Source organism: Pongo abelii, chromosome 2, assembly GCF_028885655.2.
Source record: "Pongo abelii isolate AG06213 chromosome 2, NHGRI_mPonAbe1-v2.0_pri, whole genome shotgun sequence".
Taxonomy (NCBI): domain Eukaryota; kingdom Metazoa; phylum Chordata; class Mammalia; order Primates; family Hominidae; genus Pongo; species Pongo abelii.
In genome coordinates this window covers 32,685,503-32,709,668 of record NC_085928.1, presented here as the reverse complement: position 1 = coordinate 32,709,668, position 24,166 = coordinate 32,685,503, and the positions used below count along the sequence as shown (strand labels likewise).

General features: G+C 34.1%; 1 protein-coding gene across 4 annotated transcripts in view; it reads left to right on the top strand.

The window, feature by feature from the left end:
• Positions 1-24,166, top strand: part of ALCAM (activated leukocyte cell adhesion molecule) — a 208,397-nt gene that overhangs the window by 174,969 nt on the left and 9,262 nt on the right. The window contains exons 9-14 of one of the 4 annotated variants that reach the window (XM_054550354.2): positions 1,213-1,325; positions 3,138-3,273; positions 3,382-3,519; positions 6,114-6,242; positions 8,130-8,168; positions 8,457-8,574. In XM_054550354.2, coding sequence (XP_054406329.1) covers positions 1,213-1,325; positions 3,138-3,273; positions 3,382-3,519; positions 6,114-6,242; positions 8,130-8,168; positions 8,457-8,574 — 673 coding nt within the window. 4 annotated transcript variants of the gene reach the window in all.

Here is a 24,166-nt window from a genome sequence, read left to right as displayed (position 1 = left end):
GATAGGAGAGATGAACTTTAAAAATGATGTTGCAGTCAACAAGTTACAGTTATGACATGTTAAACCAAGGAGAAACTCGGAGTGTAATGGCAAGTCTTCATACTGTAGAACAAAGACACAACTCCTAGTGTGGCAAGCATGGTCCTCTTCAGTCTGGTCTCAATGAATTGTATGAGTTTAACTTCCATGAGTTGTCACCACTTATACCCAATTACTCACCGTTACAAAATCTGCCAAGCTTTCTCATCTCTTTGCCTTTGCTTATGTGACCAAAGTTTTCCTTACATCTTCCCCCATCAAAGTCCTTCTCAACCATCAGAGGCCACAAACATATAGTGTTCCCTTTACAAAGCCTTTATTACTGCTTTGAAATTCAGTTTGGCTCTGTTCTCTATACTTCCATTAAGTCTTCATTTGTACCTCTGTTTCTAGCCTGCCTTTCATCTTTCAACAAATATTTACTGAACTCCAAATCAGTGTCAGGTTTGCTACTAGGTGCTGATTTTATGGGCTGTGTGTTATAGTTAGCATAGTACCTCTACCTCATTGACTTATAAGGTCATTATTTATCTCTGCATCTCTCATCAGTGCTTGGGACATTGTAGCTGTACAATAAATACTTGTTCAATTGAGTTGGAATTTTCTCATACAGATCAGACTATGACAGTCAGATTTTTATAAAAATTGTTTTCCATCAACTGGATGAGAAACGGAATAGCACTTTTTAAAAATATCTGCTGCTATAGTAAATTCTCTCTGAAGAAACACAACTACTATCTCATGGTTTTTCAATTTATCACCTGCTGTCTAAAGATGCTTGATTTTCCAACATTTATGCCTTACTGTCTCTTTATATAATATTTACCTAGTCATCATCTTTATTTTCTTCCAGAAGTGACTTAAGATTTTTTTTTCTTAAGGTGATAGGCCCTAGGGGAATATTTATATCCCCTCAAAATATCAATCATGTTAACTGCAAATAAATGGATAATCAATTAGATTGACCATTCTCTTGTCTAAACTAGTCTCAAGGCTGGCTTGAAAAACTAGGCTAATCATGCTATAGTCCAATTATTTTAGTCATATAAATCAGTTCTGGATGTTCAAATGCAGTTAGAAGAAATTTATTTTCTTTCATCTTTTCTTCTCCAAAATATTTTGACTATCTTACATTTCAGAGTTAGCACTTTGAACAGATTTTCTGCTTCACAGATTTGGATTTGTCCTTAAACCCAAGTGGAGAAGTGACCAGACAGATTGGTGATGCCCTACCTGTGTCATGCACAATATCCGCTAGCAGGAACGCAACTGTGGTATGGATGAAAGTAAGTAATATTTTTAGTACTACACCGCTGTTTGGTTTGATTTCTTTTTAGGTTTCTTATGCACTTTATATTGTATTCAGGTAGATATATTCATGGATGTGTTTATATACCAGCTCTCTCTCTCTCTCTGTTTCTGATAAGAGAAATAAAATAACAATAAAATTTTAGAGGTGCTCAACACAGTGACATCCATAATTGGTGTTCTGAAACTTAGTTTGGGGTGTAATGTCAATTATGTGTATATACTAATTATACACACACACCACACGCATGTGTGCACATACAAACATAGTTATATACCACAGGGCTTAATAATTTACAATGTGTTTTTGCCCACATTATCCTTACGTGATATTTACAACAACCCTGTGAAATACAAAGATTATTATTTTCCCCACATTCTTCATATAAAGAAATTGAAGGGAAATAAATCAGAAAGCTCATAACTGACAGAGTAGAGACTCAAGGCCAGACCTTACTGAGTATAAATACTATGCTTTGGTAAGACACCTTTTGTCTCTCTGCTGCTGAGACCACTCTTAAGTTTCTGAAAACAGGTTCTACTGGATCAAGAGCTCCTAGAAAGCAATCCCTTTTATCCCTGAGCTATAGTAGAATACCTGGAACATAGCAGGAGTTAATTCAGTATTTCCTGAACAACTGCTTATACTCTTGTAATTGTCTGAAATGTAGGCCATTGGCTATCCTTTCAGAGTAAGGAAGTGTGACTGATAATTGGTGATTTGAGACAAGGTTATCACCAAAGCAAAAGGTTGTGATTGTGATCCCTCCACTTAAACCCTTGGCTAGTATATCCAAACTCCCAGTGCATTTTTTACCGGAGCATGACATGTGACAAGAACCCTTAACCCATGATGGGTTCAGAAAACACACATACCATTTGAAATAGAAGTTGACAATAATTACCTTTATAAGAAACTGTGGAGAAATATTTTTCTAGAGTTTCTTTTTAATGGAAATATATTGATGAAATTATTTTGTATTGCTTTACTGCCTGCCTTTTGATCCTTTTTAACACTCGATCCTCTGTTACTTGTTGTCTTATTCTGTGAACTCAGTTTCTTATTGTACTCTTTCAGCCACAGCCTCATCACAACTTGTTCACTAAAATAAAGTGCCACTTCCTATGCTGCAATCTAGCATGATATGTTTGTAGTAATCAGTGATCACAAGGCTAGACAAGTTCTAGGCAACTAGACTAATTCATAATCATTTGAACACTCATTGCATGTTTTACTATAGGACTAGAGAAACTAAGTTTACTGTGGTTTAAACTGTTTTTACAATCAACTGCAATCACTATTATGAATTAACTGTCATGAACAGCTCATGTATTCAAAATAGTGATGATCAGTATTCCCTGATTATTGGTTAGTTAATGGGGAGTGGGAAAAAATATCCTAATGGACAAAGACCACATAATCTTAGGATTATGTGTAGTTGCCTGCTTAGGAGCATTTCAATTCCTGACATAATAGGATTATTTTCTGTATATCAGGTGATTTTTTAAAATTAAATGATACCTTTCCTTTGTTCATAGAAATTGGAATAAAACACTTTCCAAATTATAAATTCAGTAAATGAAAGAGCCTGAAATAAAAATCTGACATGTCTGACTCTAAAACCACAAAAGAAAAAGGAAATCTATTTTGAAAGCATCTGAAGTTAAGAAAAAGAAGTTTGCATTTATATTATTCCCAGAAGAATCATTTTAGGCTTAATTATTATCTAATAAATACACTGAGAATTTTAATTCTGCCACATGAGGTAATTTACTTTTTATTTAATCAGGATAACATCAGGCTTCGATCTAGCCCGTCATTTTCTAGTCTTCATTATCAGGATGCTGGAAACTACGTCTGCGAAACTGCTCTGCAGGAGGTTGAAGGACTAAAGAAAAGAGAGTCATTGACTCTCATTGTAGAAGGTAATAAAATACTTGGGCACTAATTCAAATTGTTCTTTGAGAATTTTATACCTGGTTTCTTTTATGATCTCAGTTCAACATCTTATTCTAATTGTAATGATATTTCAGGCAAACCTCAAATAAAAATGACAAAGAAAACTGATCCCAGTGGACTATCTAAAACAATAATCTGCCATGTGGAAGGTTTTCCAAAGCCAGCCATTCAATGGACAATTACTGGCAGTGGAAGCGTCATAAACCAAGCAAGTATTTGTCTTCTTGTTATATGCTGCACTTTGTCCAATGTGGTTTTTTTTTCCTTCATGAACCTACGCTATAGTTTGGTTTGTTACCACGTAAAATTTGCAGTGTATAGGTTGGTTTGTTACCACATAGAATTTGCAGTACATGCTCAGAGGAAGCTTTTGCTAACTTCTTAATTTTCCCAGAGGAAGAACATGGCTCAAAGAGAAATTTTATCCCAGGGCCATGGAGAAGGGAAGAACCATTGTGCCATGGTCAGTATCTGTTTTTAAGAGAGTATAAATTAGGTATTACTTCGTGATCATTCATTCCTGAAATTTGAGTGATTAAAACATTAAGATATACACTTTTCTGCAAAATAAGCTCATGCATCTCAGTATAAGTGAACTCTAATACTGTGCTCAACTTATGCACATTAAGGGGTATTTCTTCTTAAAACTATGTCCTCGTGTAGGAATGGTGGAGAAGAACACAGTTACTGCTTATGAATGTGTGGTCTGACATGCCTATGCAGTGCTAGGGCCAGAATAAGGCAAGCTACATATATAGTGTCTAGGATGTGCCCTTCTGAACAAAAGGGTCATAAACCAGACCTCAATATTTGTATCTTTTTATTTTAGTAATAGTAAAGGGTTAAGGATTTGTTAACACTACCTGTTATTTTCTCTTACTATTAAGTCTTTGACCCTCCCCTTAAAGGAAAAATGAGAATCTGGCCTACCATTAGGGATTCAGAACTGTAATCCCAGTAAATTGCCAATCTGCTTGGGTTGCTGACATACTTGTTAATTCCATTGTTCTCTACAACAGTCTTCATGTCTCCCTCTTCTCAGTGTAATCTGTAAAGGCTTCTCAGGAGCACCCAGAGGTACCACTGGATTATTTAAATCTTCTGTGCTTCTCAGATTTTGACCCAGTTGAAATTTGAGAAGACATATATAAAGCAAAGAGCTGCCAATTAATTTTAAGTTAAAATCTCCACTCTTCCTCTGTCTAGGGAAGTTGGGCCACTGTCCCAGCTTACGCCATGCAGTTTTGCAGTGCAAAGTGGATTTTGGCTCTTTCAACTATAGGTAATGCATATATAGCTGCATAACTCTAGATATGGAAAGCCCTCAAAAGAGTAGGCACACGAAGTGAATGACTCCTGATTTGGTTAAGTGTGATGGGGACACACAGTAAGAAAGCATGTAAGAGGAGGCAAAGAAGCTCTGGGCTCCTCAAACCTAGGAAAATGCAGTTTTCTTGGTTTGGAATAAAGACTTGAACCATCTAAATTGCCAACAATGTGCAGATCTATTTTTAGCATCAAAAATGGTTGTTTCTTTTCTACTCTATTGTTTTTGCTTTCTAGTTCAATTAAGTGATAAGTGCAGCAAAAAAGAACCTTTAGATACTGGTAATACAGACATAGAAAACAGATACATAAGCAGACAGTAAATTTTTGATTAATGAAAAGATATGAGGATTTAAAAGACCATCCTAGAAATGAGAAAATATATTTTGTAGAGTTTAAAGGAACAAAAACAAAGATTCAGCGAGAAAGTCAGATGAAAAATCCTAGTAGGAAGTGAAAAAATAGCAGGTAAATTTACTATGAGGATAAAAATAATAATGCCATTTTTCACTGTGAAGGAGAAAGATTGATTCTGGCCCACTGGGTGATATGTTATTTTTCTTGTTGTGGGTTTGTGCTGATGCATCCATAATCTTTTATTTGTTCCCTTCTCAGATACATGGTGAATCTGTTATTTTACAACTACAAGATGTCTCTGCCCCTCCTCCACCCCCAGCAACTAGAAGATACCCAAAACAGGAGAATAGCTCTTGTCCTCAGGGCACTTACCGTATAGTTGAGGAGAAAGCCAACAATATAGAAAGAGAAAAATGTAGGGAATGAGTTCATAAGATGACCGAGAAAAGAGTGCAAGTACATTATTTGCCTCAACCTTGTTGAGTTTAGGAGTCAAATCCTAGGGATGAGATTAAAGTAAATTGTATTTTATATTTGAAGGAATTAAATGCAGTGATTACCCTCATTAACACCTCACAAACATCAGAGGGACAGCAATCACTGAAAAATCATCCATCGTCTGTATTTACAACAGAAAACTTTAGAAAAAAATGGTTTCATGTACCCATGAGCAAATTATACATACATACGTACTTTGATATAATGGTTTAAGATAAAGGAATTAATTCCCACAGTGAAGAACAGTGACTAAATTTATAAATAATTAAATTCATAGATTTATTGGTGGAAAGTTGGTGGTTAAATAGTCACCAATTAATTATTTTGAAACAAGTATCATCAGGCCAAAATATTGACTAAACCTGAGATTCTATTTAAAGAGTTTAATGAACTTAATTATTAGAATTCACAAAAGAAACATAAACAGAAATTTCATTATGGATTTATGAATCTTTGTAGACATTGGCATACATCGGTCTTGATCTATGATCTTACATAGGTTTCGAACACCAGAATGCTCTATAGAGCACCACACCTATCCTATTACAGTCATCATTACTCTTTCCTATGCTTTTTAATCCATTTTGATTTCTAAACCCACCTTTTTTCTTCTTTTTCCAGACAGAGGAATCTCCTTATATCAATGGCAGGTATTATAGTAAAATTATCATTTCCCCTGAAGAGAATGTTACATTAACTTGCACAGCAGAAAACCAACTGGAGAGAACAGTAAACTCCTTGAATGTCTCTGCTAGTGAGTATTTTATTTCTGGCATTACAAAAGTAAGAAAATTTGAAGTTATTCTTCATTAGTTTAAAATCTTCAATTCCATCTTCCTGTACTGCATTATGGTAAGTTTTATTTATTTATTTTGCATTTGGTATCATCATCATAAGGTTATTTTTTCTTTTTTCCTGTTCATTCTTGTACTATCCTTGTCTTGACAGTTAAATCATTTCATGTTTTATGGGTCAGAGGCCTTATCCTGTATAGGAATAGTTCCCAAAAGCAACAGAGAACAAAAAATAAGTTTCTCTTATTTAATTCATGCTTTATGTTCAGAGTGGAGATAATTCAAAGATCATCTTAAAACATTTTTGTAACAGTTTTAAATTTGGTAAATTTTTAATTCCCTTTGATCTATTATTTTGCTTTCTAATTCTTTGTGGTATTTATCCTACTCTTATGTTGTACTAGAATGCCACAAGCTTAAAGTCATTTAGCAAACTAGCAAGAGTGATTTTAGAATTCATGAATCTAGTTTACAAAATTGTTCCTTTTGTCATATCATATTTAAACTATAGCCAAAAATCAAATAAGTGAAACTATCTTAGAGAATGTGGAAAAATCTGTCGATGTTGAAATCAAGGTAATACATACATGCCAACAGCAGCTTCTTCAGAGAACAATTGTCATTTAATGTGAAATTGTCCATAATCTTCAATTCTATAGTTGTTCCTATTGCTTTGTCAACCTTAAATCAGGACTGGCCTAGAATGAGGCTCAGTTCTGGACAGGATGCTAACTGACTTGCCAAACTTTTATTCTTCATTCCGTTGGAAACCTGTATATGAAATTAGCAGGCTAGGACTACACTAGCTGGAAATTAGCAAGAGCTAGGAGAAAACAATCGTTGAAAAATAATGGTCTCTCACAGATTATGACTGGAATATAAAGGCCTAATGGAGTGACAGGAGAAAAGAACCAAACAAATTTAACTCTAAAATAGGAGCATTGACTTCTCAGAATGCAATTCAGTGAGTATTAATTTGTCCCACCTAGGAAGAGAACCTACCCTTTCTTCCTGAACACAAGTTTCTCTTTTTATGTTAACCCATTGAATGGTATGCTTCAGTTTTCTAGGCCTTGCAGTGACTTTACCAACATTTAATACAGTCGTTTTCAAATTCAGTGAGCACCTCCTGAGATGCCAATTTAGCATGTATGAGGAGAGGTCCGGGAATCTGCATTTTATCAAATGTCACTGGCAGTTCCAATGCATGCCCATGCACTTTGAAGATTATTTGTAGAGTTTAATATTAGATAATAACTCAACACAGTGGTAATTCTTAAAATGAACCAAGAGCATGGCACTATGAGAGTCATTTGGAGGGCTTTGCAAACATCATATATGTTGCTTCTTAATCTCGGAGGTATCCCCAATTTTAACCTCTACTCCTACTACTTTGAGAACATCTCTAGTGGTAAGTCCTTGACACTAGAGGATGACAATGAATTCTCCTATATCGAGCAGGAAAGTTGAGAAAAGTCGATAAACACCACACTGTAGACTTCCTAGGTGCCAACTTGTTTCCCTAAAAAAAGAATGACTATTAAAAGGTGGTGGATAGTGGGAAAATCAATATGGAATTCAGATTAATTCTATAGGTCATCAGTTATGAAATTTTCTATGGTAGATTAATATCTTTGCAGTTTAGCTCCTCTCCTTTCCTTAAAACAAGATTAATTTCTTTGTAGGCAAGGTCATACTTTCTTAAGTGTGATTTTTTTTTTTTACTCTTAGCTATAGAATAGACATTTTATCTTTGAGTATTATTACATCATACTATAATGGTAAAGGTGACTTTCATATATCAACAAATTTTGTTTTTAATTTCATATTAACATTTTTCATTTCAGTAAGTATTCCAGAACACGATGAGGCAGACGAGATAAGTGGTAGGTACTATGCTGCCGACTCTTCTTCCTTGACTATCAGCTCAAGATTTATGAAGTGTCATGGTATAAGTAATTTTCTTAGCTGTCCACAATTTTGACTTGAATTAAAATACCAAATCAGACAAGATAGTAAGAATGCTAAAATTTTACCCTTTAAAAATCACAAGTTTGCATGTTGATTACTGTAGTGAGCTTTATTAATTTTTAATACAAAGTAATAGCTAGATTGACTTTCTGAAAATCCTTGGCATTGTCTATAATTGCATGGACTTTTCTTCTTTGTTGCAGATGAAAACAGAGAAAAGGTGAATGACCAGGCAAAACTAATTGTGGGAATCGTCGTTGGTCTCCTCCTTGCTGCCCTTGTTGCTGGTGTCGTCTACTGGCTGTACATGAAGAAGTCAAAGTGAGTTGTGGAAAAAAGATCTTCATCGTTCATTGACTTTCATTGGGAGAAAATACAATGTGCTAATTTTGCTCACTCCAGTCGTGCATATAATTTATACAATAAGGAAGACGTATCCCCCAAATCAGGTTGATTATATATTTTGTTTGAACTAATTTTGACTACACTGCCTTTGTCAGGGACATGGCCTGGGATACTGTTTCACATATGTCCCTTTATTTGTCTCAATCAATAGTCTGAATTCAATTATTTAATTTTTCCAGTGCTTGAGTGAATTTTTTAAAGCATATACTTCCTAAAGGTCAACCACCATAGACATTTTGGTTGAGGTTGGAGAAGATTCATTAAAAGTACCTAGTACATCTTGTAGGGACTGCCAGGTGTCTTTGCCGTGACACAACTGGCCAGCAGTGAAACTGCTACTGAGGTAGGAATATCTTATTGTTATTACTCCCATGTTCTAGTTAGTTGACTTTGATCCATATAAGAGTCTGTATCAGAGAAAAATGTCATTATGTCAACTTGAGTTTTTAAAAATGGATTAGTCAAAGTACCAAGACTACTTTAAAAATGCTTTAGAGATGTTAAACATTATTAGTTATATGACATTACAGATAGTATGAAACTTACAAATTATCTAACAGTGGTTTATAAGGAAAATCCGATGAACCAATGAAGATTCTTAACATACACACATGCCTTATACTTCTCATCATCTCACTCCCAATCCTAGATTCAGATACCATTGATAGGGGTGGGGTTCCAGCATTTGCACTTTTAAAAAGTTTCACTGGTAATTCTGCAGCATGCTGCTAGTTTCAAACATGGGTTTTAAACCATCTTATCTTATAAATGTGTAAACTAATTTTTGCAATGGGATGTCTATAGCTAGTGGAACTTTGGACTTAATTTTATATTATGTCTGATATGTCCCCTTTAAAAAATGTAAGAAAGTTGACTTAGAATCAAAAGAAAAATCAGATTTACATCAGGACCCATGATCTCACCCTGTAAAGATACCAATTCCAATGAAGCAATATTCAAATGGAGCTGCCATCCAAGGGAGGCAGAAGCTCTGAAATTTTGAAGTCACATAGCAGCATGAGCATGTATTGAGCTCATGTTCTCACAGCACATCTATAAAGTACACACCATTATTATTCATATTTTACATTTGAAAAGTCTGAGGCAGAGAATGGTTAAATGACTTGCCTAAGGTTACGTAGTTTGTAAGGCACAGAATTGTTATTTGATTTAAGGCAGTGATGTTTTAGAATCTTTGTGTTTAAGGGGTAAGACCATACTTTCTCTCACTTGCTTTATTTTGTGCCACATCAGGCAGAAACATTTCTCCTGTTGTGTGTTGTCACTGACGCACACGATGTCCACTCACATGAGGGCACAACTGCTCCTCATCTTGGCCTTTCTCTCCTTAGTCTTAAGCAGCCCACACCAATACTTGGTATACGAGTCAGTATTCTCCAGAGAATCAGACCAGTAGAGGGTGTGTGTGTGTGTGTGTGTGTGTGTGTGTACAAAGAAAGTTTTATTATAAGAAATTGACTGACATGATTATAGAGGCTGAGAAGTACCAAAATCTGCAGTCAGGAAGCTGGAGACACAGTAGAGTTAGTGTGTAGTTCCAGTCTATGTCCAAAAGCCTGAGAACCAGGAAGGTGTAAGTTCCAGTCTGAAACCCAGATGGGCTAAAACCCAGGAAGAACTAATGTTTCCGTCCCAGACTGGAAGCAAGAAAAAATGTCCCAGCTCAAGTGGTCAGGTAAGAAGTTCCCTCTTACTAAGCCTTTTTTGTTCCATTCATATCTTCATTGATTAAATGAGGACCACCCACATAGACAAGGGCAATCTGCTTTACTTAGCCTACTGATTCAATTCAAATGTTAATCTCACCCGGAGACACCCTCACAGACACAGCCAGAATAATGTTTGACCAAATGTCTGTGTACCACACGACCCAGTCAAATTGACACATAAAATTAACCATCACAACTTGCTAACAAATATGTTCTTTTTCTCAATGAACATTTTACCTATAAACACCTCACATGGGTTTGTGTCCAGAGCATCTATAGAAAATTTGGAAGACCTGTGCTATGTAAGTGAAAGGAAAAGCAAGCAGTCGCCCAGAGGCAACATCCATTTTATGGAAGTTCTCCTTCTATGTGTACAGGTTTCCTGATATTCAAATCTTATCCTCCCTTTATAATCCATGATAATTTACTCAAAAATCCAACAGCTTGCGTTCTAGGGTATTTTCATTTTATTATGACTTCTGAATACTTCACAGTAATTTTATTTCTTAAAATAATGAAAATAAAATTGCTCTGTATCTTGAAAATTAGCTGGAAAAAAAAAACTATAATTCTCTACATTAGGGTCAAATAAATGTTAAATTCTTGGAGCACCCCCAACATCCAGTATCTCATCAGACACCATTTGTCCCTCTATGAATAAAATAAATTTGTGTGTGTGTATGTATTCTTTCCTTTGTTTCTTCATGTGGTAACCCCAAATTAAAATGATGGATAAATATATGCTGGACACTGACTTCATGGTGTCTTTAGGTGAAAGCCTCAAGCATTTCCTTTAAAGTATTTCATTACATTAAGCTCAACTTCTACCACCTGACCTGAACATTCATCTAAATAACTGTTACCTAATCGAAAAGTTCACCAACTCTGACAGTTGATATTATTGGTAATCAAAGTAATAAATTGCAATTCTCATCTGAAGCATCAAGGCTTTTTATTAAGAATTTGTGGAATACTTCAGATTTGCTAAGTGCTTTGCATTCCTGATTAGTTATTCCTTGCTTGCGCCTTCTGAAATAAGCCAGCATTTTTGGAATATGAATTAGTCTTCTTAACCCTTCAAGCTGCTCATGCAGAGTAAGTTCAGATTCATAATAAGATCTTTCAAGTTAAGAATGTCTAAGGCCATTTTTGTGATACAGCTAGCAAAGCAGTGAAATTTTAGCAACATTTAGCAAAGTTCTTTGCACTGATAATTTTAAAAGTCATTGGAGAAAGATAAGAGAAACAATCTTTTGTTTCTAGTAAAATTTAAGAGTACATTTGCTAATATACCTAGTGGCTATTTAGCCAGCATTCACTCCTTATTCCAGTAATAGAAGCTAAATATTTTTATTATAATTTTCAAAAATGGAAAACTGGAGCAAGAAAGACTTAGCAATTGTGTTCTTTTCCCATTGTGAAATGACATATTCATTTAGGAGTAAGGACTCATGACTCTTTTGCTGCTTTAATCCATATAACTTCCCAATGGAAGTGTTTTGTTAAAAAAAAAACTGAAGATGTTTTGATGATGAGAATAGATGACTCTGATTTTTTTTCCATGTATGTAGGGTATTAACTATCAGAGTCAGGAAAAGGCATTAATTAGTCCATCCTATATCTAGTTGTTTAACAGGTAGAAAAGCACTGAAGAACTAGAGATATTTCAGTGGTTACTTTCTACTATGTTTTCCATTTCTCTCATCCCTGTCCTCCAGACATGGTTTTTAGTTCTACAGGAAGTTAAATGTTACTATTTGAGATCCATTCCTATCTTGCATATCTCATAGTACAAGAACTAATGAAAAATTAAAAGAGCTGAAGTTAAAGGAAAAATGTAAAGGCAGAGTGATGTAGCCACAAACTTCTTCACAAATATATTAGGACCATAATTTCAAGGTTGGTTGTATTTAAGAGACTCTGACCTCCATACTTCTTAAAACTAAACTGGAAGCAAGTGTTAACCAAACATTTGTAATCTCAAAATAGTCATTGTGTAAATCTTGGAAACTTACTGAGAGATTTACCTTTTGCAACTATGGAACTCAAGACTATTTTCATGAAAATTAGTGTGTAATATATAAATAATCTGGACATCTAAAAGTCAGAAATACCCTTTGTTAGTTCTGCCTTATACGATGCTTTATTATTCCAGCACTTTCTTGGAAGAAAACAGAGACAATCCTAAATTGGCTGAAGGGCTAAAGAGGACTTGCCTACAACACTGAAACCTCAATAAACAATGTTATGTTAACATTGTTAAAATTAACAATGTTAATTAAGCCTTTCTAGAATCCTCCCTGTTGGTGTCTCTTAATATATGGAACACGATCTTGCAAGAAAGTTGATTTTAACTGAATTCTATTTCCCAGTCAATACTCAGCTAAAAGCAAATATATGTTCTCATAAGGGAAGAGGGACTCCTCACTGAATAAATTGAAAAGATAGTGCTGGAGGACCACTTACAGCACATTTTAAGTGACTTTTCTCATTTATCACTACATGAGAACCTACCGTTTTTCTCTTTTTTTGGTATTTTTTACTGAAATGCTCAACAATTTAATGAGGTACATACAATTAACCCCATTTTGTAGTATCTAAGTCTCAGTGGTATTAACCTGCTCAAGATATCATAAGTAGTGTCTTATTCCAAATTCCATATAGTATTTTCAAATCTATTTTGCTGCCTTACCAGGATGTTTTTTGGAATTAAAATTTTAGCTCTGACTTTGATTGGCTGCTGGCATTTAATTGGTACTATGGAGGAAAGGGTATGATCTTAAGGGCAGGCTGACACAGCCTCTCTCTCCACTTGTATGAGAAGTCAGACTAATCCAAATGTTGACTTCTCTCCACTTGTATGAGAAGTCAGACTAATCCAAATGTTGACTTCTCTCTCTTTCTCTACCCATGACCTAGCCAGCTGCCAGAAAGAAGAAAAGAAAATACCTCACTATCTTATCAAACCATAAATAACAGAGGGGACTTGAGAGGAAATAAAATAATGTGGAAATGCCAGAGTCTCCATCTAGTCAATCACAGGGTCACCGGCCACTCATAGGGCAGCACCATCCATGGCCCTCTCCTCTTCTACTGCATGTGACCTGAAAGTTTCCACAAGGAAGAAAGGGCTTGCATCAAAATATAATGTGTTCATATTTCAAAATTTCCTCTCTATATATTCGTGTCATTTTATTTTTTTAAAAAAGATCACACTTGTTTTAAATATATTTTCCAAAGGTGAAGGAACAAAAAAGTCCCATTCTCTGGCATGAGCCAGGCTGTATGTGTCCCATCATCTACCCTAAAGAAACATTTTGAGCTGTGATGCTGAGTGCATGCAGGTGGCTTCCTGTTTTCATGCACATTCAGTATAGTTGCGTTTTTTTTGATCCGCCAGCCTTTTACCTAATGGTTGTCATATTCACTATTGACCAGGATGGAAAAGCCATTTTCTGTTTTCACTGAGGACACAAGGATTACCTATTTCTATGTAGAGTCTTAGAAATTCTAAAGATATATAATTTTAGTGAGGAATTTCTTTGTAAAGTCTTAGAAATTCTAAGGTTATACAATTCTAAGTTGTAGTAATAAGACCAACTATTTATTCTTCTCTGTTTCCTTCTTCAATCAAGAAATTGCTCACAACTCTCAGTGGGGATTAGTGTCCTGCTCTCCTCCTCTAGTTTTCCATTAAACTTGGCCCAAGGGGAGACTCCTTCTACTGATCTGTGACCAAAGAAGGGGAAAAATAACCATACTCCTGGGCATGACCCTAACTACCTGCACAGGTGTCAATGGCCAGTTTGCCGGAAGTGGTAACTCTCCACTGCCAAGATGCCAGTCCTAAATACCAACAGCTCTGGTACCTTCTGTGGTGTGAGGTAGGGATGCTCATGGAAAACACTCCTCTAACTAGCAAGAAATAAGGATTCCTCACACCCCCTCTAAGAGAGTTTTCAATTTGTTATACAAACTGAAAGCCTGCTTGGAAAACCTAAAATCTCATGTACTCTTTTATGTGTGAATTATTTTAAGTGAGCATTGCTTTGGATTTCTAAATATAAAATTCTATTATAGTGTTTTATTGGACTTTTCCAAATGATACCAGCCAGATTGTGATTTACTGGTTGCACCTACCACTGTCATCCCCTTCACTTGTCCTGCCTCCTCCATCCTCTCACTATGCTATTGTTCAATTAAAGGCATACTTAGGATGATACCCCAAAGCAGTCCCCTACCCCTTTTGAGATCTCAAAACAAGTATAGAATATTGGGAAAATCTCACCAAAAAACGTTTTAAATCTTCTGAAAAGTTATTTGAAAGTAACTTTAACCCTTTAAACGCACTGCACTTAAGGGAATTATACAGAATGAGGAGTTGAGACTTAGATTTAAACTTTCTTCTGCTGCTCAGTAGCTTTATGGCCTTGGCCATTAACCTCCCTGACTCACCTTCAATTTGGTGGGTCCCTGCATGTAACCTGCCAGCTGCTTTCACATACACTATCACATTTATCCTCACACCAGCTCTACGAGGAAATCCTGTTGTTTCCCCTATTTATAGATGAACAAGCATGCGTAAGAGGAGGGGTTGTCTAAGATTTTGGAGCTCAGACTTAACACATGAGGATAAAAACCCAGGCTTGCGGACCCCAAGGCCAAGACCCCTCTCTGCCTTGCAGCTTAGACTAGAGGGTCACCTTTAGCACTTCTTCCCATGGTAACTTACTATGATCCTATAATTTAAATTTTCTCTCATATTTAAGGTTATTAAAAAGAGGCTCCGATGAGGAAAATTTAAAATAAATAATCATAATTTATATTTTATAAATTATAAAATAAATGTAGATATATTATATATACATATATACTTATATAATATATACATATATTGCATATATACAGGTATACATGTGTACATATAACATATTATATATACATATTTATATATACATATACACATATATAATATATACATATATTATATATATACACATATATAATATATACATATATACACATATAGAATATATACATATATTATATATACATATATACACATATAGAATATATACATATATTATATATACACATAGAGAATATATACATATATTATATATACACATAGAGAATATATACATATATTATATATACACATAGAGAATATATACATATATTATATATACACATAGAGAATATATACATATATTATGTATACACATAGAGAATATATACATATATTATGTATATACACATATAGAATATATACATATATTATGTATATACACATATAGAATATATACATATATTATGTATATACACATATAGAATATATACATATATTATGTATATATACATATAGAATATATACATATATTATGTATATACACATATAGAATATATACATATATTATATATATACACATATAGAATATATACATATATTATATATATACACATATAGAATATATACATATATACACATATAGAATATATACATATATACACATATAGAATATATACATATATACACATATAGAATATATACATATATTATATATACACATACAGAATATATACATATATTATATATACATATAGAATATATACATATATTATATATACATATAGAATATATACATCTATTATATATACACATATAGAATATATACATCTATTATATATACACATATAGAATATATACATCTATTATATATATACACATATAGAATATATACATCTATTATCCATATACACATATAGAATATATACATCTATTGTATATATACACATATATAATATATACATATATTATATATATACACATATATGTAATATATATGCTATTATAACAAAATACCATAAACTGGGTGGCTTAAAAAAAAAACAACAAATTTATTTTCCACAGTTCTGGAGACTGGGAATTTCAATATCAAGGCACCAGCAGATCTAGTGTCTGGTAAGGACCCACTTTCTAGCTCATAGAGGTGCCTTCTTTCTGTAACTTTACATGATGGCAGGAGGCAAGAGAGCTCTCCAAAGTCCCTTTTATGAGGGCACTAATCTCATTCATAAGGGCTCCACCTTTACAATTTAATCATGTGATGGTCATATCATCTATTTCAGGGAGACACAAACATTCAGTATATAGCAGTGACTACTACTCCCTTCAAGATAAAGAGCATTACATTACCCCCAGAAAGTTCCCTTAGACTTCTTTTTTGTCCAGCCCCATCATCCCTGTCTCCTTAGGAAACCACTGGCTAATTGTTATGACCAGAGATTGTTTGCCTAATCTTGAACTTCATACAAATAGAATTATAGAAAAGGTACTCTTTTATAATGGGCTTCTTCCCCTTAACATGTTTTTGAGATTTATTCATGTTGTTACATCTATGAGTGACTTCTTTTTTTATATTGCTGATAGTGTTTAATCATTAGAATATGCCATATCTTTAAAATCCATTCTCTTCTTGGACGTTTGGATACTTTCCAGTTTGGGCTACTCCGAATGGTATGGCTAAAATAAACATTTTTATACAAGTGGTTTTTGCAGCCATATGTTTCTATTCTCTTGGGTAAAAACCTAGGAGTGGAATTGCTTGATCTTCCAGCAGACATTTGTTTACGGGAAACTGCCATGCAGATTTCCAAAATAGTCATCCTGCTTACAACTCCCACCAGTCACATATGAGAGTTTTAGTTCCTTTGCATCCTTGCCTAAATCTGGTGTTATTCTGTTGAATTTTAGCCATTCTAGGAGGTGCGAATTAATAACTAGTTTTGGTTTTAACTTGCATTTCCTTGAGATCTAATAATTTTAAGCTCCATAAATGTATAGCTATCTTATATCTTCCTTTGTGAAGCAACTATTCAAATCTTGTGCCTATGATTTTTATTGGTATTTGTCTTTCTGTAATTGATTTGTAAGAGTTCTTAATGTATTTTGCATTAAAATCCTTTGACATATATAGATATATTTGAACATTTTTTCCCAGTCTTTAGCCTGGTTTTCCTGTTCTTACTGCTGTCTTTTGATAAGCAGAAATTAGTCCTTTTGATGAAGAACAGCTATCAATTTTTCCTATTATGTTTATGCTTTTTGTGTCTACTATATGAAATCTTTTCTTATCCCAAAGTGGCAAAGGTATTTTCCTATGTTATCTCCTAGAAACTTTTAAACTTTGACATTGAAGGGTATAATCTATCTAAAATTTGGTGTCTAGTGTGAGATAAAGATGGGATTTTGTTTGGTTTTTGGGTTTGCTGTATCTATTTATCAAGCCATTCCAGCACTTTGTTAAAAGGACTTTCTTTCAGCCATAACACATTTCTCAAAACTTAATTTACCATAATAGTATGAGACTTTCAACTGTGATAATCTTCTAGTTGTTTCAGAGATCTTATTTCTTTGCATGTTCATATAAATTTTAGCAACTTGATAATTTCTGTGCCACAGAAAAAGTTTTGTGGAATTAGCATTGCTTTTAACGTACAAATGAATTTGTGTAGATTTGACAACTTACTAATATTTGGTCTTCAAATCCATGATCATATATCTCCTCATTTACTTGGCTCTTTTCAATTTTTTTCTTAGTAATATTTCAAATTTTAAATGTAGACATTTGATATGTCCTTAAAAGTTTATTCCTGTATGTTTATACATTTTGCAGCTATTATAAATACAATTAATTTTGTAATGTTTCCAGTTCTTCCTATTAGTATGTGAAAGTGTGATTAATTTTTCATGTTGAAATGTATGCTGCCATCTTACTAAATTACCTTGTTAGTAGTTATATTAGTTGTTTTGTGGATTCCTAGGTAAACAATGATTGCATCTGCAAATGGAGATAATTTTACTCCTTCCCTTCTACTCTATATACCATATATTTCTTTTGCTTGCTTTTTTGGCACTCATAGGCACCTCCAATACAAGGCTGAATAGATATATTCAGAATGGACACCTTTGCGTGTTTCCAGTCTTAGAGGGGAAATTGCTCAATAGTTACCATTATGTATGATGTTAGCTGTATATCCCTACCCAGAGATAGTCAAACTGCAGAGTTAAGGGTATAATCTTCCAGATTACCTAGTTTGCCCAAGAATTCTGACTCCAACTGCAAGGAGTTAGGGTCCAACCACAAAGTAAGAGGGAAGAGTACACACAAGATCACCCTTACTTCTGACACCAAATGCAAGTTTTGGTGTTTCCCAAAACAATCCTCAGGTTTGATAATTCACTAGAAAGATTCACAAAACTTACTAAAATTTTTATATTCCTGATTATATTTATTACAAGAAAATGTTACATTAAAAATCAGCCAAGGGAAAAACAAGTAGGGCAGAGTCTAAGAGGATTCCAAATGTGAAGTTTCCATTATCCTCAGGAATACATTATTCTACTAGCATCGACGTGTAACAAAAGCATGGAGTGTGGCCAACCTGAAAGGCTCACCCAAACTTTAGTGTCCAGAGTTTTCACTAGGCATTATTACATAGGCATGATTAATTGGTTGAACTTAACCTCCAGCCTGTCTCCTCCTCAGGTCAGGCTGATATCACATAGCTCAAAGTTCCCTCCTTAAACTATGATTGGTCTTTCTAGTGTCATTATACCCCACTCTAAGGCTGATTAATGTAGAAGGCCCTGCCTTGAGACATCTCATTAGCATAAGCTATCAGGTGCAATTTAAGGGAGCAACATAGATAAGAAAGCCTGTATAACTCATAAAATTGCAACTGTTTAGATGTTGCCTCCCAGAAACTGAAAGCAAAGGTCAGATATCTCTTTGGATGAAGCAAATTCTTTACTACAAAGTGTCCTTTATCAGGTTGAATAACTTTTTTACTATTCCTAGATTACCAGTAGTTTTTATCACAAATCGTTGAATTTTCTCAAATGTTCTTCTATATCTATTAAAATAATCATATTGTTTACCCCGTTAATATGGTAAATTACATTCTTTGATTGTTGAATGGTAAGCCAGTCTTGCATTCTTGAAATACATCTCAGTCTATTATTATGTATCATAATTTTTATATATTGATGGATACTATTTACTAACATTTTATTAACAATTCTTTTGTCTATGCTCATGAGGAATATTGGTCTGTAATTTTCTTTTCTTATAACATTCCCATCAAGTTTTGGTACTAGAATAATGTGGATCTTATAAAATGGATCGATAAAAGGGCCCCATCCTCTTCTTTTTCTGAGTTTGTTAATTCATTAAATATTTGATAGAATTCAATAATGAAACTTGAGTTTCCTTCACGAGAACTTGCTTCAAAACAAAATGCAATTTTTTTTGTTTTGTTTTGTTTTTTCTGTTTAAGACAGAGTTTCACTCTTGTTGCTCAGGCTGGAGCGCAATGTCACGATCTCAGCTCACTGCAACCTCCGTCTCCCAGGTTCAAATGATTTTCCTGCCTCAGCCTCCCAAGTAGCTGGGATTACAGGCACGCACCTCCATGCCTGGCTAATTTTTGTATTTTTAGTAGAGACGGGATTTCTCCATGTTGGTCAGGCTGGTCTTGAACTCCTGACCTCAGGCGATCCGCCCTCCTCGGCCTCCTAAAGTGCTGGGATTACAGGCATGAGTCACGGCACCCGGCTGAATTTCAATTTATAGATATAGGGTTGATTCTTTTTGAATAAATTTTGGCAGGTTGCTCAATAATTTATCCATTTCATTTAAATTATCGGCATTTTTGCAAGAAAAAAAAAGTCGGTAGAATTTTTTATCCCTTTTATGCCTATGGGTTCTATAGTGATAACACTTTTTTGTTATCTGATATTGCTAATTTATTTTTTCTTTTATCTTTATAGGGTGTTATCGATTTTCAAAATGACCTCAAATAACTTTTTGCTTTGTTTTTTATCTTTATTGCTTATTTTTTATTATTTTGCTCTTTTCACTACTACTTTTTTCTTATTTAAATTTCCACTTTCTCTCCTTTCTCTAATTTCTTGAAATAAAAATTTTGATTCTTAGTATTAGCCTTTCTTCTTTTATAAGACAAGCATTGAAATTATAAATTCCTCTCAGCACTGTTACCTGTGTTCCACAACATCGGTATGTTGTGTTTTCTTATTCATTCAGTTAATGTTTCCCTGTGGTTTCTTCCTTGAAGTCAAGTGACTAGACCTGTATTAAATTCCAAATATTTCTCATTTAATTCTTTTTTGTCAACACAACCTACTACGTAATCTTTTAGACTTTCGAAGTACATTGAGATTTATTTTTTGGCCTAGCATGCAGTTTTTCCTTGTGAATACTCCATGGACACTTGAAAAAAAACTTGTTGGAGGCTTATGGGTGTAGTGTTGTATAATTGCCAATTAGGGTTAGGTTAAGATGAATAACTGTTTGTTTAAATCTTCGTATCCTTACTTACTTTTTTAAAATTATGCAAAATTACTTCACATGTAATATAAGAAGGTAAAAAGCATACACTTCTATTTCCCCTTCATGTATTTTGTACCATTGTTGTTATTTATCTTACTTCTAAGTACTAAGCCTCACAACACACTGTCATTATTTTATGCTCTGCAGTCTATTATCTGTTTTAAAAATTAAAAATTATGAGAAAACTTTCTTTTGTATCTACTTATTTACTCCTTCCAGCACTCTACTTATTTTTAGTGGATCTGAGCCTTTGTCTATCACTTTCATTCTGAAAAACCTCCTTTGACATTACTGGGAGTACATGTCTACCTCCAGTAAATTCTGAGTTTTCATTTTTATGATAATGTTCTTATTTCATTTTTAATTTTGTTTGCTATTTTCATGGGTACAGATTTCTAGGTTGACACTTCTTAGAATATTGAGCACCTTAAAGATGTGCCATTGCTTTCTGGCTTGTATTGTTTTTAATGAGAAGTAGTTGGATTTTGGTCAGGTGTGATAATGCACACCTGTAGTCCTAGCTACACAAGGAGATCAGCCAGGTGGGTGGCTCACACTTGTAATCCCACCACTTCGGGAGGCCGAGGCAGGCAGATTGCTTGATGCCAGGAGTTTGAAATCAGCCTGACCAACATGGCAAAACCCTGTCCCTACTAAAAATACAAAAATTAGCCGGGCATAGTGCCACACACTTGTGATCCCAGCTATGCAGGAGGCTGAGACATGGGAATCACTTGGACCTGGGAGACAGAGGTTGCAGTGAGCCGAGATGACACGACTGCACTCCAGCCTGGGCAACATAGCAAAACTGTCTGGAAAGAAAAAAAAAAATAGAGGCTAAGGTGAGAGGATCGCTTGAGTCCAGGAGTCCAAGGCTGCAGTGAGCTATAATTGTACCACTGAACTCCAGCCCAGCTGGGCAACAGAGCAAGACCCCATTTCTGGAGAAAAAAGAAGTAATTGGATATTATTTTTCGCTGCTTTGAAAATTTGGAAAAAATTTCAGCAATTTTTTTACATATATGTTTACCCTCTTTCTTTCTTCATAAGACTCCTGGTATACATATATTAGACTGCTTGAAATTGTCCCACAGATCCTGTCTCAATTTTTAATGCCTTTACTTTTTTGAAAAGATTCATATTGCGTAGTTTCTATGTCTATAACTTAATTGTCACTGATTTTATTTCAGTTGCAATAGCTGATCTTCCAGTAACCCCATACATGAAATTATCATTTCTGATCTGTGTTTCTCAGTTCTAAATATTCAACTTTATTTTCAAGCTTCTCTTTCTCTTATTACTATACTAATGTTTTCCTCTAAATTCTTATAAACTTGTGTAATTCCTATTTTACAATCCTTGCCTATAAATTTAATTATTTGTAGGGTTTTATTAATTCATTTTTTCTCCCAATTATAGGTCACATTGCTCTATTTCTTTGTATGTTTAGTAATTTTTGTTTGGATGTTGGAAATTTGGATGTTATATTGTTTTGAATTTTGTTTGGCAGGTAGCCAAGTTTCTTATGGATCAGCTTAACTTTTTTTGGAGCTTGGTTTTAAACTAGATTAGGATGGATGTATCCAAATTAGTACCTGAAGAAGGAATCAAAGGAATGTTTATGTAAATTTCTCATGCCCTTTTCTTTGCATAACTCTACCCCTTTCTTGCAATTTTCATCATCTCCTTCCAGCCAAGTATGATTTCTGCCTCCTCAACTCAGTGAAAACTCTGTTTTCTGCTTGGGTCCTTATTTTTGGCACCACCAGAAAATACTTCCAGGCACAAAGCCTGGATTGTCATCAAGTGCAACTAGTGGCTTTTCCCTTAGAAATCACACAGATCACAGTACTTAGAAATCACACACAACAGTGCTACCTGTTGTCCAATGACAGAAAATACTTGCTCTTTTATTCTTTTTCTTAAAAATACATGTTTATGGCAAGAGAGCTAGCCCAGTGAAGCAACTGGAACATATGTGGATTTTGGTATTCAAGAGAGGTCCTGCAACCAGTCCCCTGCGGATACCAAGGGACAACTGTACTATTTACTTCATCAGGATCATACATATTAAATGTTGGTATAAGTCTTATCAATTATTGAGAAAGTGATATCAAATCATTCAATAAAGATTGCATATTTATTTCTCCCTTCAGTTCTGTCAGTTTTTACTTTATACTTTTATTAGGTACATACACTTACAATTGTTATAACTTCTTTATATATGAAACATTTGTAATTATGAAATATCTCTCATTATCTCTGACAATTATCAATTATATGTAAGACCACCTCCCTATCTGTTTTCTAGGTATCTTCTGTCCTTCCATCCTGCCTTCTTTTGAATTACTCAATTAAGTTTTAGTATTACATTTTAATACATCTACTGGCCTTTTAACTATACCTCTTTGTGTTCGTTTATTGTGGTTGCTATAAGGATTAAAATAAGAACTCAAAACAATCTATTCATGTTAAAAATCTAAGATTTTTGAAGCATAATCCCATTTAACTTCCTCTATCTTTGTTGCTATTATTGTCACATCTATTTTATCTGCATATATTATAAAGATCAACTATGTTTTAAATATATATTCATATAAAGCATATATATTAAACTGTTAGTTGTCTTTTAAAATATTTTACATATCTACAATCTGTATTTTTTTATTCTTTCTTACATATCTGACTTCCCATCTAGTGTTACTTTGCTTTGAAGAACTTCCTTTAGTGCTTCCTTTAGGAAAGGTCTGCTGGTGATACTTTTTTCTGCTTTCTTTTCATTTAATTTAATGTCTTTCTTTTGCCTTTAAGTGAAGGATCTTTTCACTGATATAAAATTTTGGGTTTAAAACTTTTCCTTTCAGCATTTTAAAGATGTTTGATTATCTCTGGTGTGCACTTTTTTCTGATGAGACATCACCTGTTATTTATGTTATTGTTCTCCTGAACAAATTTTCTGTGGCACTTTCAAACATTTCTTTTTATATTTGCTTTTGGTTAGTATGTTTATGATTAACTTGAGTGTGTTTTTCCTTTTGCATTTCCTCCCTCTGGACTTCTGAGCATTTTGGATCTTCAAGTTAATGGACTTCATCAAATCTGGGAAATTTTCTCATTGTTTCTTCAAACATATTTTTGCCTCATTCTCTTTCTCTTCTGTTTGACTTCAAATACACGTATGTCAGTATATATGTTAGCCTGCTCACTATCATCTCACAGGCCACTGAAGATCTGCTTTTTTTTTTTTCCACTGCCCTGGACTCCACCATCTCCTCACTTTTTTACTGTTTTCTTTCTCTCTGTTTTCCAGAATTTGTAACTTACAATTTTGTCCCCAGGTTCACTAATGCTTTCTTGTGCCACCTC